Source organism: Clavelina lepadiformis, chromosome 5, assembly GCF_947623445.1.
Source record: "Clavelina lepadiformis chromosome 5, kaClaLepa1.1, whole genome shotgun sequence".
Lineage (NCBI taxonomy): Eukaryota > Metazoa > Chordata > Ascidiacea > Aplousobranchia > Clavelinidae > Clavelina > Clavelina lepadiformis.
In genome coordinates, this window is record NC_135244.1 from 13,082,965 (window position 1) to 13,099,071 (window position 16,107).

The 16,107-nt window shown below is 37.0% G+C and overlaps 1 protein-coding gene across 1 annotated transcript; it reads left to right on the plus strand.

The window, feature by feature from the left end:
* The first annotated feature begins 4,584 nt into the window (after window positions 1-4,584).
* On the plus strand, window positions 4,585-8,914 carry LOC143459742 (insulin-like growth factor-binding protein 5). Its single transcript, XM_076957000.1, has 6 exons — window positions 4,585-6,307; window positions 6,387-6,521; window positions 6,674-6,798; window positions 6,925-7,046; window positions 7,239-7,346; window positions 7,436-8,914. Exons 1-6 carry the CDS (start codon window positions 6,237-6,239, stop codon window positions 7,544-7,546), a joined length of 672 nt encoding a protein of 223 aa, XP_076813115.1. The 5' UTR covers window positions 4,585-6,236; the 3' UTR covers window positions 7,547-8,914.
* Window positions 8,915-16,107: the final 7,193 nt, after the last annotated feature.

The window sequence follows — 16,107 nt, forward strand, 5'->3', positions numbered from 1 at the left end:
ATAGTTTAATAAGATAACATACCAACCTTTCAGGCTGTCTTTCTACTAGTGAAATACTAAGATGACAATGGAAATTTGTGATCAGTGCATCATTAGTACTGCTGTAGTCAGTAGTGTATTGGCAGAATTATCATCTGTTAATCTCTAATAAAATTATGTCGTACTCATAGATATCTTAGAAAAACAACTGCAGTGTGGTCGTAACATATTAAAGATGTGGCGAATTGGGCAAATACACTAATGCTTAGACAAAGACAATTTACCTAAACTTGATAATACAGAAAACAGTAAGGTTACTGAAAGTTTTGCTTTATTTCCATGATTTTGAAAATTGTGCTTATTTTTTTGAGATAATATCTGAGAAATTAATTACATACAATGGCTCCGGGATTAGCTAATGACACAAATTGTATATTGCATCTGATGCAATTTAGCCTGCCTTCCATTGTAGAAAGAGATGGACAAAAGAATAATCGCACCCTCTACATATTAAAACAAAATAAAAAAAATTAGAAAAAGTTTTAACTTTGATTAACATTTTTGGATTATACATCACTGTATTTTTTGCTCATTTTTGGCAAAAAGAAGCACGCCAAAAAGTGGTGGGTCCGGGCTTTCCCCTAAATCCGGCCTTGAATCTAAGCTTGAGCTAATTGTTATTGAAACCTGGAGTTGTCACACCTCCCTGATCCCTGTATCTCGACAGCCAAACAAAATAAGCTGAGTACATTGTTGCACATCCTTATTGTTACCGTCAAAGTATACTTGTTACGCTTGATATTGGTGTCGTTTTTAACATTTTTAAATGAATGTCTGTAGTGATTAAGCCATACCTTAAAAGTAAACAAATGCTCAAAAGTTGTTGTAGCCTTTACGACAATGCCTTTCACCACGGTGAAAGCAGAACATAGTAACTGACAAATGGTTGTAGAGGCAGTGTTCTAGGTAGGTATTCGCTTAGTGATCTATAGTTTGTAAGAAATATTAAGCTTAACGTATCGATTGGTATTATACATTCTGTTGAGTTCTTATCTAATCTATAATTATAACCTGACCCCAATACTAAGCTTTCAGAAGGGTTGCATATCCTATTTAGAAACACTCCAAACTTATCATTTAAAAGTAGGCCTATATTGTATCAAATTTACATTTCTCTATACCGGTAAATGATTTGTTTAACGTTTTAAATAAAGGCATAACATGCAGTGTCTACTTTATCTGAAAGACAGCCGCGCTGTTTGTGTTCTCTTTGCAGCTGAGGCATGTAGACGGTTGCATGTATACAGGTGAGCGAACAGAGTCGGAGGAACAACTCCCTGACCGGGTAGGGCCCCATGGTAAAACCGGCCCCCCAAATCTGACTAAAGACTTAATTTTATGCATGTAAGCAACCAAAACTGAACTTACACATTTTCTCTTTCAGTATTCATATTTATCTATGGCAATGATTTAGGAGTCACGGGAGAGCTGTAAATTTGTCTGGGCCAATGACAGTGGAGGTCAAGTGAGACGCAGTTACGACAACGCGCCACACACTTATGCGAGTATGGCCTATGGTCTTCTGCTAATTAGACGTATTGTTGGGGTTGTGAACAGTTGTTAGTTATTGCTTGATCGATTGTTCGCTAATCTGACTCCATTTATAGCGCGTTCATTAACCCCTGATAGCTAGTTAAGCATTACAGTACCAGAACCAAACTGTTAATGTCTTGAATAATCATTTATTATTGGTTCTCAACGAAACGATTACTGTTTTCAGAGCACAAAATAAAGCTCCATTCGGTAGACTGTAAAGTCACAGACTGACAACGTCAGAACTAACGCGTTATGCGCTGTAGCATGAACAGCGTAATTAGGAAGTAGTCAAAACCAGGTCGTGTATACTAAACACGGCCAAAATATACAGCGCTTGTTGATAAACTCACGAACTAGAACACAAATAACATTATAATATCATCAGATCAGCACGAGAATTCCGTAGGAATACGGGCTAATTATGACAATTAGCACACTCGTATAAAGAGCATACATGGCCTCAGGAACCAGTGATTTCGTCGTCAAACAACCAAAAATGTCAAGTGCGGTGGAAACAATGCTCACACGCAATGGACGTTTGCACTTGGTGCGCAATTTCACAGGAATGTACACAGTTTCACTAGATTTTGTTTGTTACACCGTTCGTTAGATTATTCAGTATAACCAATTGAAAATTGATTGCACAGAAGTGCTGTCCAAGACATTAAATGCAAAATAACGCACCTTGTGCGGTGCTGAAGCTCATGAAAAGCAATACTGAGTGCGCCTATGCCAAACTCTGCATTCTGGCTGAAAGACACCCCACAGGACATAGGTGGTCAGCATCTTAGAAATTTGCTGACCACAGCTATTTTGTTATTCTGCTTGCAAATCTCTTGTTATTCCTATGCAGCTATGTTCATGATGTTAGGCCTAAGTTAATTTGGTATGCGCACTGCACAATTTGGTTTGCGGACAGCTGGTTTCTTGTCTGCAACATCTCTAATTTCCACCAGTCATAATCCAAATTTTCTTTATATCTTGTGTGACTTATTGTTATTTCAATATCCGTTGATTTTTACAGTATTACATATACGTTAAAATAAATCTACGTTTATATAAATATCGAAGTGATTATTTCACCGACGTCCGTTCACCGAAGTTACTGAATTACAAAACGGTAACCGGCAGATTTTTATTGATGTGTTTATCGCTCCCGTTTTGGATGAGGGTAAAGGAAAGCGCAATACGCTGGCGTTGTGGTTAACTATGGGGCTCGTATGCTGGAGGTCTCCGGTTCAAATTTTGCTATTGTTTCACTTTTCTTTGTCCAAATTTATTTTTGATATAATTTAGTTATGCGAGGTGAAAGTTTGAGCTGGAAGGCATTAGTTTTAAACTAATTTAGACAGTTAATTTAAAAAATAGTCATTTTTAGTTGGTAAATAACGTTTATTTCAACTCGAAGCGTAGCTTAGTAATTTAATCACCGGAAGTTAGAGTTTGGGCCAGAGGGTATTAGTTTTAGGATAATTTACATTTTGAAAAAATTAGTACGTTGTTTTGAGTTGAAAATTAGCATACATTTCAATTCATTCACTAGCCTAATTGCCATTTACCGTATTCATATTTTCCTACTTTGCTAAACGCCGGTCGGTGAAATTAATATCTACTTCACCAGCCGCCGTTTTAATAACCGATGTAAGAAAATACCAATACCGGCTATAGCCGTTTATCGAAGTAGCTTTTTGGGTAACCGGCAGTCGGTGAAATAATTTTAATATTTGTGTTAAATACTTTATTTTGTATGATTTGTTAAATAATAGACGGGGGCCCCAAAGTCCAGGCTTTGGCAGGGAGGCTCAAAACACCTATCACCGACACTGTGACCGAGAAAATTAACAAACAAATAAATGCTTCGGTTAATACAATTATATAACTTATTTTAAAACCACACAGGAATGATGCTGCAAGAATTGGTTTCGTCTGTTGTGACTAGGTTGTGAAATCTTGCTTTACCTGATTTTAGCCAATAAGAAGCAGCCATCACTTATTGAAATATTTTTAGCAAGACACGGCTCAAAGTTCGCTCAATGACTTTAAGTCACTTTTTATAGTAGTGAGAAAAAACGCATCAAGGTACGCTACAAAACAAGTTCTAAAACTTGCGGAATAAAATGATATATTTGTATCGAATCGGAGAGGTTTGGTTATAGTAGTAGTATGCCGCCAAACTCACTGTAATAGCCATAAGTGACTTAGCTCAGATGTATAATCGATATACATTACCCTTCAGAAGGGCGTCTCCACCCTATAGCTCACAGGCGGCTTTAAACTGAATAAATCACAAAAAGTACAGCCTATATGTAGCTACCACGAGTGTATATAGTCAGTGTAAACTTTGTTTCGTGAATTCGCGACGCACACGATCCAGGTGCATACCAGTTACATCATAATTACTGCAAATGAACAAAAACATCTTAAAATACATAACTAAATAACAGAAAAGTGGCGGTGTACGCCACATTTCCATTTCAAGTTATTTCTATGGTAGACGCAAAACGGCTTCTATCATCATTACTTATCATTAGTTTGATTGGCGGCCCCATCTGAAAAGATTTGCATCTTGTAACGGAAAAACTATTTGTATGTACCGAGGGCCCAGGGATAATTATACTCGTTAGGTTTTTAACTAATATTTGGTTATAAGAAAAAATTGTTTGATCTGATTGGTACACTTGCACTTATATTTCTTGATTAGCTTTCTGAATCATACTCTATATAACGAAAGCGTTGTACATTCAGATACATGTCTGATATGACTTGTACCGCATTTTTTGTTTCCAAATTGCGCACAAAACCGCTCGCATAGAAAACGCCTTGCTATAATCAGCTTAGGCTTGCGTAATAACAGGTCGGCAAACTGATCAGAAGAATTTCCGTGGCTATGATCAAGTTCCATGACTATTCAAATTCTGCAAAGCTTTCGGACAATCTTCACACTACACGAAAGAAAAAAAGACTTTTATAGATACTTAACGTAAGTGTTTTACCATCTCGTCATTCAGAAGTATTACTGTGTCAGAAGAAGTATCGAAAATTATTGAATTGTGTTATAGTGCCAATCGCACAAAATAGACGCGTGACAAGCCGCATTGTTTTAGATTTCGTATGTTATATAGTCACGATCTATTTTATTGATCAGGTATTCACTGCTTAGTGCTTACACACCTGGTCCCTATTGCCGTATCAACTACGTAGGCCTACCAGGGTTGTGCAAAAATGAAAACTTTGAACTTTAAAGCTCTTGCGAGCCTGACCCGTCGACTTCATGATAAAACAAACAAAGGAACCGATTTTTGAAAAGAAAAAAGTTTTTATCGATATTGTTGGCTATAGCCTACATTCAAACCCTATATGCCCACGGTATATGAACTTGTTATAATTGACGTAATAACAGAAACTATTTTGCTAAAAGTTTTCAAGACCATGAACTATTTTGTATAGGCTTCTTTGCGGTTTCGTTTTTGTTGAAAAAAAAAACAAAACAGAAACATGCCAGTGATACTGCCACTATGCGTGACGTATTAAGCACTAATTTATTGGACTTACCACGGGCACAGCAAGATTAGAAATTATTTTCGGTCGCAAATATTGGAGCAATTATAATTTTTTGCTTTTTTTTGGTCGAAAAAGTAAACGTTTGAGTTAAACCAAGGGTAGGCTTGAAGCTAGGGTTCATGAGAACACTCAAAAATGTTGACGTTCGTACCGAGCCTTCGGGCTCGTGTTTGGCACATCCCAAGTACTGTCTTGTGTATATATAATCTTCTATTAACCGCAATAATATAATATTCCATAGTCTATTAACCGCAATAATATAATATTCCCTAGTCTATTAACCGCAAACGTAAATAAACACACAGTATATCTCACTTAGAATTAGCATACAAAACGATGTAGCAAATAAAGCATAATCATTATCGCTTAGTTCCAAAATAAGAAGGAATGATAAAAACGAAGATAGTAATACAGCACGAAATTTGTGCAGGAGTAGAGTCAAATACATGAGAAATGTTCAGTTTGGTGAACATGTGTGGTTGTATGAGATACTTTTCGTTGCGTAAGGGTGTACGATTGATCACAAATCTTAAACTTGTGGTGTAGCCTATATAGCATAACCAAATGCTCTCAGGTACGTGTAAAAACACAAACTACTCACTCAATTTGTGAAATAAGGTAGTGGTGCACTATTCCTTCAAAACCGGGAAAACCTAATCATACAGTACCAGTGATATATAAGACTAATTTTTTATGTGTTAATGAGGTCAATGCAGTTTGCAACTTTGCAAGCCTCTAAATAGCTACTGAGATATTAAAAGAAATCAGAAATTCAATAGGCTATTTGTGGACTGCAAATATGAGGTGGAAAATTGAAGCATGTCAAATTTCTCTGAACTCGCAGTAGATAAGGACTTCTTTGAAATTCAAGACTTTTATCAATACGTTTTAAAGGCTATACCAACATTTTGACGATTACTTTCCTATTACAAACGTATTGGGACAAGGCTAGACTAATTTAGTGTAAAGGGTGTTTTTGCTGTTTTGTATAAGTACGATCGTCGTAAAAGTGTTGCCAGCCCGATAAGCTTTTTAAAGATGTTTTTACCGAACTACAGTATATGTCTTAATTTTATTGGTAGAATTTGCAACGATTAAGTATGTATTTCTATGCTGTGATTTTCATGCTCCTCCATTTTAGGCCAACAATTTTTGCACACGAAGCCACTTTGTAAGTATACGTTAACTCGGTAAGCTTAAAGTTATTCGTGCATCTTCCTGTGTTTCAAAGGATATTTGGTATACTGCAGGTGTGTTAATTTGTGTCCGCCATGCCTTGCCCAAAGAGTAGCGCTGGAATGTCCACCAGAACCTGTTTGTACGGAGAAAGTCAAAGAGCCCGGATGCGGTTGCTGCTTAGTCTGTGCTTTAACTGAAGGAGAAAGGTAGAAAGTATATACGTAATACCAGAAGCATAACAGTTTTTGAAATATTTTACAAAGTTGTAGGTTAATCACCATGTAAGATAGAACAAAATTATAAGTTTGAAGAGATATTTAATCATTAAAGAAAGTATGTAATTCCGGGATTTCTTTAGATGTGGTATCAATCTTCCCGCATGTGCCAGCGGTTTAAAATGTTTAACTAAAGAAAAACGATTTGGAATAATTGAAATTCTTGAAAACCACGGTACTTGCCAACATGCCCCACACACATTGATAAGTGAGTGACCAACTGAAAATAATTAATATAAAATTGCTCATTTACAGTAGGACATGACCTTAAACCATGAATTAATAACTATAATTTACGTGTAACAAGTTTTAATTGGAATGATTTTAATCACAGGTTTATCACCAGAACACACTCGATCTTTACATAAATCTAGACGTTTGAAGCTGAGGACACGAAAAAGAAAACGATACCCACGACATCCTCATTATGGACTCCTTGCTCCTATCAATGGCAACGTATGTTTCTAAGAAAACCAAACCTTTTTGTCGACGACATAATCCTTTGCGAAAAAGTTTAGATTATTTCTTCTCCTAAACGTTAATTTTTGCCGATTAATTTAAGAGGTGTGGCGGGTAAGATGGTCGTTTAAAATAATACCCTAAAATAAAACTTCCAAAAACGATTTCATCGAAATCTTTCATAAACAGGGACCATGTGCAAGACACTATGAAACCCTTATGACTTCCTGTGGAACTTTACCAGCACGGGTGTGGTTGCCCCATTGCGATAAACGGGGAAATTATGCCCCAAAACAGGTGACCAATTTCTTGAAGAAAATGCTGTTTACTGTTTCAACACTATGCTTAAAAAAAAACATATTCAAACATTTATGTGTCTTTTATAGTGCATGTCATCAAAAGGTTTACAAAGAGGCAAATGCTGGTGCGTAAACAAAAACGGGCATGCAATTCCTGAAACTCCATACACCGAAGGTCCCTTGTTCTGCTACCGATGAGTTCCGCATTTTATGTTGGATTGCAGCGCGGACAAAAGATAAACACGAGAAGCCATAATACTATCCTATAGCCTGCTCATTATGATAACATTTTAAAATCACCGTGCAGCGCACCAAGGTTTACCCACACTGAACTTTGAGAATTCTTATAGCGCCCTTTCTTCATATCATTTATACTATATTTGTTTTGTATTTATGACACTTTTTGTGCGCAGTACTTTTACTGATTTTCTTCTAAATGCGCTTTATGAATTTCTATTGCTGTCGAAAGTGATAGATACTGCGCCCCAAAAATTGCCGGAAAAAAACTTTGTTTAGGTTATTCTATGACTTTACCCAATTAAACTTGTTTTAGTTGTGTACGCTTAAAATGATTTTTTTCAACTAAGACATAACAACTTTTATCGTCATGTGTTGTCGCGAAAAACATATAGCTTATACGTTTTGCATGCAATATAAAGTAATGTACTAAAAAGGTATGGAAAGAATTGTATAAAGTTATTTTTACTGAAAAAACGAAATTTAATAAACCTCTCTTTACAATATAAACAAAACCTTGTACATATGCACATGCAAACAAAACGGGCAGATCCTTCACGTTTCGCAAACACTTTGTGTACCCCTAATTACGCAAAAAATTTACATTCTGGGCCGCCTTGATACAACGATTGGTTGTGTCGAACTGGGGCTGCTACTCTTCGTACAGCTGCTCTACCCTTGATTTAGTCCACCGCAACTGACGAGTATCACAGCACACACTCCACCATATCGACACTGTCATAAACGGCGTCTCGCGTACTATGACTAAATTTCCAATTGTCTACGTCTCACAACGTTTGCCAATCGTCCCATCCCTACACCCTGCTGAGCTACATTATTATACTTGCACGACAAAGCTTTAAATATATGTTTATTTACTGTTTGAATGAAATATTTTGCCGCTAAACGAGTGTTTAATTACCATAGAATTAGAATTGCATTAGCTTATAATGGCGCTACTGTCACGAGAATATCTTTACACACTTGTTTTAAGAAGCACTGCATTTTAATGTTATATAATCCAAATTTTAAGGCACTAGTTTGCGGTGTAGTTTGTTATTGTGTAGTAATACTTTACCTTTGTGGCACTTGTGACCTTTTTTAGTGTTTTTAGAAAATTGTAGTTGTAGATACACGTACACGTTTTTCTTTGTTCCCTACAACTCTTCCCCGAAGCAAATCACGCTACCCGAGAATCCTTATTTCGTTAATTGATGATGGTGGATGGTACGACGGTTTGGTGACCAAGTGTTGATTCAGTCTACGTTTGGATTTAATAGAAGAAACATGGTTGTTTTTATCAAAGAAATGCTAATAAAAGTTAGAAAAGCAAAAGGAGCTAATTGACTAGCCGTAAAAACAGGAAGTTTTATGGCTAAGGAAAATCTTGGTTACACTACTACTAAATCTTCAACGAGCTGGCGTATGTCACCCAATTAAACGTTTTATGTGGCCAAATAAAAACTTTTATTGTTAAAGTAAATACAGCATAATGACTAAGGCCATTTAAAGTCATTAAAGTCATATTTTTTTCTATGCATCAGTAAGTCGTGAAATCAATTTTAACGCAAAAACCGCATCCTTATGAGGTATATTAAGAAAGTTATGAAGTCATATAAAGTCATATTTTCCTGGTTAGGTCATAAATGAGCTTTTTAAGTTATATAGTCATATTTTTGTCATATTTTGTCATATCATGTAGCATACCACCACAGCCTATAGTTACTCGTTGGGGTAGCTGGTTGAATGCTGCTCAATATTATGCCGAGAGACTTCCACAAGTGAAAGAAATAGTCAATGCATGGGAAGGTGAAGGAGTTATTGTAAAGAGCGTCAAAAATTCAGTCAACGATCCAAAGTTGACTAGTCAGTTAACAGAAATATGCCTCCATTACAACAATATTTCAAACTTAATACTCAAAATGGAAAGTTGTACGTACACCATCAAAGAGGCCCATGCTGATCTAAATGCCCTTGATTTCGGAAAAGATCCGCTTGAGCTCAAAAATTACATTAAGAAGCGATTGAACAAAAACAATGTGAAACAAATTATGGAGCTACAAAGACAAGACATTTCACCAGCGCTTTATGCAAAACTGCAGAAGTGTCAACCCACATCAGCGTCTGTGGAGCGCTCATTTTCCTTACTAAAGTCATTTTTACGTCCAAATCGTAACTTCAAAGACTCTAACATTCCACACTACATGAAACTGTACTACAACAGTGGTTTAAAATAAAAATGGATGTGTATTACTGTTATGTTGCGTATGTTTTACTCTTTAGTTCCGTGAGTGACGTTGTTCGCATGTAAAAATACACGATTTTCACATTAAGTCATATAAAGTCATATTTTCCAAAAAATAAAGTCATATTATTGATTTTTTAAGGTCATATAAAAATGGCCTTAATAATGACAACATTTTGTCTCAATTGTAGTAAATAACAAAAAGTTTTTGAGAATTTTCTAACCGAATTGATATTCAATGAACAACTTAAAACGTAAATTTGGCTTATAGCCAGGGTTACCATTCCGTGCTTATTTCTAAGATTTGTGCTTATTTTCAAGTAAAATGTCTAACAAAATACTAATGTGCTTATTTCTAACAAACGAGCTTATTTTCACTTGCTTGCTTATTTTTGTCTTATTTTTAGAACAGAGGTTCCTACTTTGGTCATTTTGACCCCTTTAGTATATCATTTTGTACCAAAGAGATACAAAAATTAAGAACATGCAAATAGTGTCTCGTTTTTTTTAAGAACATTGATTGCCTTCTCCTGTTGTGCACTGTTTAAGGTAATATTTTTCTTTCGTTTTCTATAAGTCGTCCTTATTTTTTAGTCCATACCGATGGCAACCCTGGTTACAGAGAATGATGGGGCTATATTTACTTATTGGAATCACCTAAAGTCAAGGGCTTTGGACCTTTCAGACTCCGCTTGTCTATTTATTCTTTATTTGACTCCGTTACTTTTTTCTATCGTTTATTATTTTCTTCGCCCCCATCACAGTTTTTATATAAATGTCCAAAGTCCTTATATTGCAATTGTAGCCACACTTATTATACGTATTAAAAGAAATTCATTGCAGAATACTTTTCAGATGTTTTCCAAACAAAACAGCAAAATAACAAATGTTTCAAAGCCCATTTTTCATTTTTAGTCGATAAAACGTATGACATACTTTATATATGTTATAACCAATTAACAATCGACACCGATGCAATGCGTCATAGTAAGATATTAATTCTAACCAATGATAATAATAATCTGACATCAAAATTATGTCAGCAGAGAAATGCTAATAAGCAAACGTCGACATTTCTGGTATTTTTTTGGTTTAAATGCTACTGTACCACACCGCAACCACTTAAAAAGTATTTAAATACATGCGTCATATACTTAAACTGGGAAAAGTATTTGATATATTTCAAGTGCTCTACCTTACACCAAACTGATGCAGCTAATAATTGCGAATATTCTAAATGACACTATTTCCCAGCTAGAAGATAACACAAATTTCTTAATTAATACGCCAGTTTATAAATAATTACAATTCACTATGAAAATTGTCAAAGCGTAGCGAAAAATGAACGTTATAGCAACTATACATTTTTTAATATTTGTAGCAATGATTTTTCAGTCATTCGCTATTGGAACACCTATCGATCAATCAATCAATGTAATCCACTCTTCGAAAATCAATGCAACCATCCTTTATTGAATCAATTGTAAATTTTTTTTGACATTGTTACTTTCACTTCATCAGACGGATATTTGCTCTTGACTTGAGAATGACAAATAATGGTAAACAATCTCCTAAAGCACTGATGGAAGGAACGATTGTGGTAGTTGTGTCCCTCGCTCTCCAACTTGAATGGACCGCACTACACTAGCTTCTTGCCATGAGTATTTCTTAGGTTGGGTTGAATGGAACTATAAACAATGCAGTCTCATCAATATTGTAAATTGTTGAGTTAACAATAATTATTAACACTCTCGTATTAGGCGTTTTATCCTGCCACTTTGATGTTTATGCACTTGATGCCACGGTGTAAACAGCGTAAGTGGAAGACGTTGAGTTGACGTTCGCGCCTTGCACCGTGGTCCAAGAGTCGCTTCTAAATAAAAGAGTGCTCAGATATGCATGCAATTTATACTTCGTGTGTTCTGAAAGCTTGTTTTTTTGTCAAGACTCTCTTAGACAGTCTGGCCGTGGTGATTGAGGCCTTCCCCATCCGCTTGTTGAGTTCGGTGTTTAGAGAGAGGGTGTCGGAGATGGTAGAGCCCAGATATACAAAGTCATTGATGATGTCATGTTCGTGATTGGAGACAGTAATGCTTGAAACATTGGGCCATAGAGCAACGTAACAGTCATAAGTCATAACCTTTCGCCATATATAAGTTTTCGAAGATGACTTTTTGCAAGCTATGCAAGGTAACTTATCAACTTTACGTCATGGTCAGGGTCACGCAGGGTTGGTTACTCCTTCGCCACCTGCCCCGGCCAACCTCAATGTTACTTAAGATTTGGCTTTTGGCGCGTCTGAGCCACCTCGTACTGATAATCTTGATAATATTTTATTTGACTTTTGGCGGTGATTCCCTGGTTGATTTGCCGCGTAATTTAACTAATCGTCCAATATAGCGTCGCTCTGTCCCATTTGCAACAACGAACCCGTTTCTACTAGACCAGGGTTTCTTAATCAGGGGGCGTACGGCCGTACGTAACTTTTCACGATGGTGCGAGCCCTAACGTGCTTTACTACATATCTATTCTTCATTAAGACTAAGTACAGAAACAAGCTGGAAGTTGAAGGAGACTTACGGTGTGCGCTTTCTGGGGTTAAACCTTGCATTAAAGAGCTAGTTGTTAAGAAACACTGTCAAGTGTCTCACTGATTCGTGATCAATAAATAAAATGCAATTGCAACATTGCTGTTTGTATTTATTTGTAAGTGTAGGGGCTAGGGGGGAGGGATTGAAGCGGAGAACCATTGCTCTAGGAATGTGCAATACCAAAAAGGTTAAGAACCGCTGTACTAAACGTTCAGTCTATCCCACGCAGTCACTCTCCGGAAACCAAACCCGTGAAACTTCCGTCGTTCTGACCAAGTCGCGCTAACCTATGGACTGACAAACCAAATACAGTGTATTTGACAAAGAGTTGTGCGCATGTTATCTCGCTGTGAAACAGTTTCGCTATTTCGTCAAAGGATGTGGTTTTCATTATTGGTTGACCGCAAGCCGATTGTTGGCGCAATCAAGACTCGCACAACCGAAGCCTCACCTCTGCAAGAACGATGTTTGTCTTATATTTCCGAGATAGTAGTATACTCTATTTACCTGGCTCAGAAAGCATGGCCGCCAATTTTCACTCTGACATTGACGTGCACGCCCTCTACACACCCTCAGATGGAATTATATACCAAGATTATATTGATTATACCAAGATGACCAATTCTCAGCATGAAGCTGATTTTCAATCGACTAATTAACAACCCAAAATTAACACTGAATCTAGTGAAACGTCTAATGTCAGACTCTGGCCTTTCGCTGCTTGGCACCATGTCTAAGAAAGGTTTTCGTCCCATTGTCCCCAGGCAGTTTAGAAGGTTTTTTAGAGAGAACGATCAGGTTTTTCACATAAATCACGATTTATCCCACCCTGGTGTACGTGGTATTTTAAAATTCATTGCTGATCGTTATGTTTTGACAGAAATCAGAAAAGACGTTAAAGTATGGGGCAAGTCCATAAACAAGTTGATCTTGAATGAAAGAACACTGTTACATGAACATTCTGGTAAAATATTTTTGAAAAAAAATCCTGGTTAGGTAGTATTCAGTCAAAAAAATTGCAAAAAGTGTCAGTTTGTTGCCTTCATTATGACTTAGTAAACGGATCTTTTTATATTTTTGATTAACCAAGTTGCTTGACATCATGCTGCTGTTGCTTTCCTTGCACAATAGTCAACTGAAATCATAAGTGTAAGTCATAGGAGTTTAACGTATGTTCAATTAGGCGTCATTTGAAGAATTTAGCAATGTGAAGCATTGTACTGTAACTAAATAAATTACGATTGTTTTAAACATAAAAAATCCGGCATAAAAAAAACAAAAAAAACGGTATTTCTCTTGCATTTCAAAATTCCCTATTGATATACATTATTTCTCTGGCTCAGAAAACCTGGTTGTCGTTTTCTCTTTCACATTGATGTACACGCCCTCTACACATCCTTAGATGGAATTGATTATACCAAGACGGCCATTTCTCAACATGAAGCTAATTTTCAAGCGGTAATTAACGACCCAAAATTCACACTGACTGTAGAAAAACGTATAATGTCAGACTCCGGCCTTTCGCTGCTCGGCGCCGTGTCCAAGAAAGGTTTCGTCCCATGTTGTTCCCATTCACTTTAGAAGACAGGGTTTTCATATAAATCACAATTTATCCACCCCTAGTGCACGCGGCACTTTAAAATAAATTGCTGATCGTTATGTTTGGACAGGAACAAAAAAAGACGTTAAGGATTAGTGCAGGGTTTATTGTGGGCAATCGAAGGTGCAACGCGACACTGTGGCACCCCTGATGAAATTTCGTCCACACTCGGAACGCTTTGAAATAATTCACTTGGACCTGGTTGGTCCACTAACAAATTCAAACGGGTGCACGCATCTCTTAACCTTAATTTGTAGCTTCAGTAGATGGACGGAAGTCATTTCTTTACCTAACAAATCATCTAAAACAGTTAATTCTGCTTTCATTTTAAATTTCATAGGTCGTTTCGGTTGTCCTCTGGAAATTTTTTCTGACAAAGGCGTGGAATGAATGTCTGTGCTTTAATCTGAACTCTGCTCGTTCATAGGTGCGAAACACAAGCAAATCTATTCGTACAGCTGCAACGGAAAAATTGAAAGGCAGCATCGAACAATGAAGAGCGCTCTCAAAGTGTCATGCGGCTAGAAAAGACTGGTACTACAAGCTCGGTAGGATTTTGTTGCGTATTCGAACGACCTGGAAAGAAGACATCAACGGTTCAGCGGGAGAGTATCTCTAAGGACCACCTTATATCTCCCAGCGCAGTTTTTCAGACTACGTGACCAGATGCCGCCGGCCAATACAAATTTTGTTCCGGAACTGTTTCTGTTTATGACGACATTGAAATACAATGCTCTTCGTTCCCCCACGAATAGGAAAGTTTACGTGGACACGAGTTTACTCACCTGCTTTCATGTTTTTGTCAGACGCGATGCAACCAGCAAACCTTTGGACAGACCATCCCCAGGCTATTTAAGATTGTTTCGAGTTTCAAAAAACATTTTATTCCGGATTATCTCAACCACCATGACAGCTTCTCGATCAGCATTGATGGTTTGAAGCCGTGTTTTGTCGACATACTTGCCGATTTGCAACAAGTTGTCAATAAAGATGCATTGTATCCATCTAACAGACATTCCAAAAGCGTCTTTTTCAGTCATATCGACCCCAACGACAGTGATGAAGAATCACTTGGACTTTGGATGCGAGAATGACCGCGAAACAGCGCACCTTGAGCTGTACACGAGATGTGGCAGGCCAGTCAAGAAACCTGCGCAGTATTTGAACACTTTGTGATGATTTTGTGTATGTGTTTATTTATTCTCTATGCCATATCGAATAGCGTATTATTTTTTATTTTACTGTATGTTTTGTCGTGAGCCCTATCAAGGATAATTTAAGTGTATGTCTAGCCTATACACTCCATCATTCATTATACTATTGCGGGAATTTAACCCATTTTGTACAAAGTCTCTTATTGCCCACTTGTCTCACTTTCATTTTTTGTGCCTGTCACGGGTTTATTATGACCTTTGGTAAATATCTCCCACAGTATGGTGTTACGTCAAGTAGCGTTATTATGCCAATTTTGCTTACTTTGATGGTCTTAATTGGCATGCTATCTGACGGTTACCCCTCACCCCCCTCCCCCCCCCCCCCCGCTGAGGAAAAATGTATCTTTGTGATTCATTGGCTATAGTTTACACATAGTGGCTGTTTTCGGGAAGGTGACATCCTACCCGCTGCTGACGTCACTACACTTAAATATTAAATAAAACATTTATTTGTTTATGCACAATTCTTTAAGACAGTGGTACTGAGATGTTATCCAAATATACTATCGTACAATTTATGACCAGACCATATTATCATTTGTACAAAACTTTTACATCTGATGATTTGTGATAGATATTGAAACCGTCCCATTTTCACATTGCATCGCATATAGGCATACTACGTACAACCTTTGTAACTTCACATCTTTGTTGTGTGTAATGCTCAGCTGTAGTAGGTGTATATGTAAATTTTGTGTGTTAATTGTACTTTCTTTATTGTTATGAAAACGCAATTCGTTATTCGATTGCATCGCTCCGTGTTGTTCTTAGTCGCTTACCGCCCTCTTTCATTCTTACCAGGGAAGGAAAGATATTATGTAGCGGCAATTAAGTACAGTTTTGTTTGTCACTGGTTGGCGCCCTTAGGCTGC

Excerpts from the sequence above, each read along its gene's own strand:
- LOC143459742 (XM_076957000.1), top strand. The coding sequence starts at position 6,237 with ATGTATTTCTATGCTGTGATTTTCATGCTCCTCCATTTTAGGCCAACA. Across the intron at positions 6,799-6,924 it reads TGCCCCACACACATTGATAA|GTTTATCACCAGAACACACT; the intron begins GTGAGTGACCAA and ends TTTTAATCACAG. Across the intron at positions 7,047-7,238 it reads TTGCTCCTATCAATGGCAAC|GGACCATGTGCAAGACACTA; the intron begins GTATGTTTCTAA and ends TTTCATAAACAG.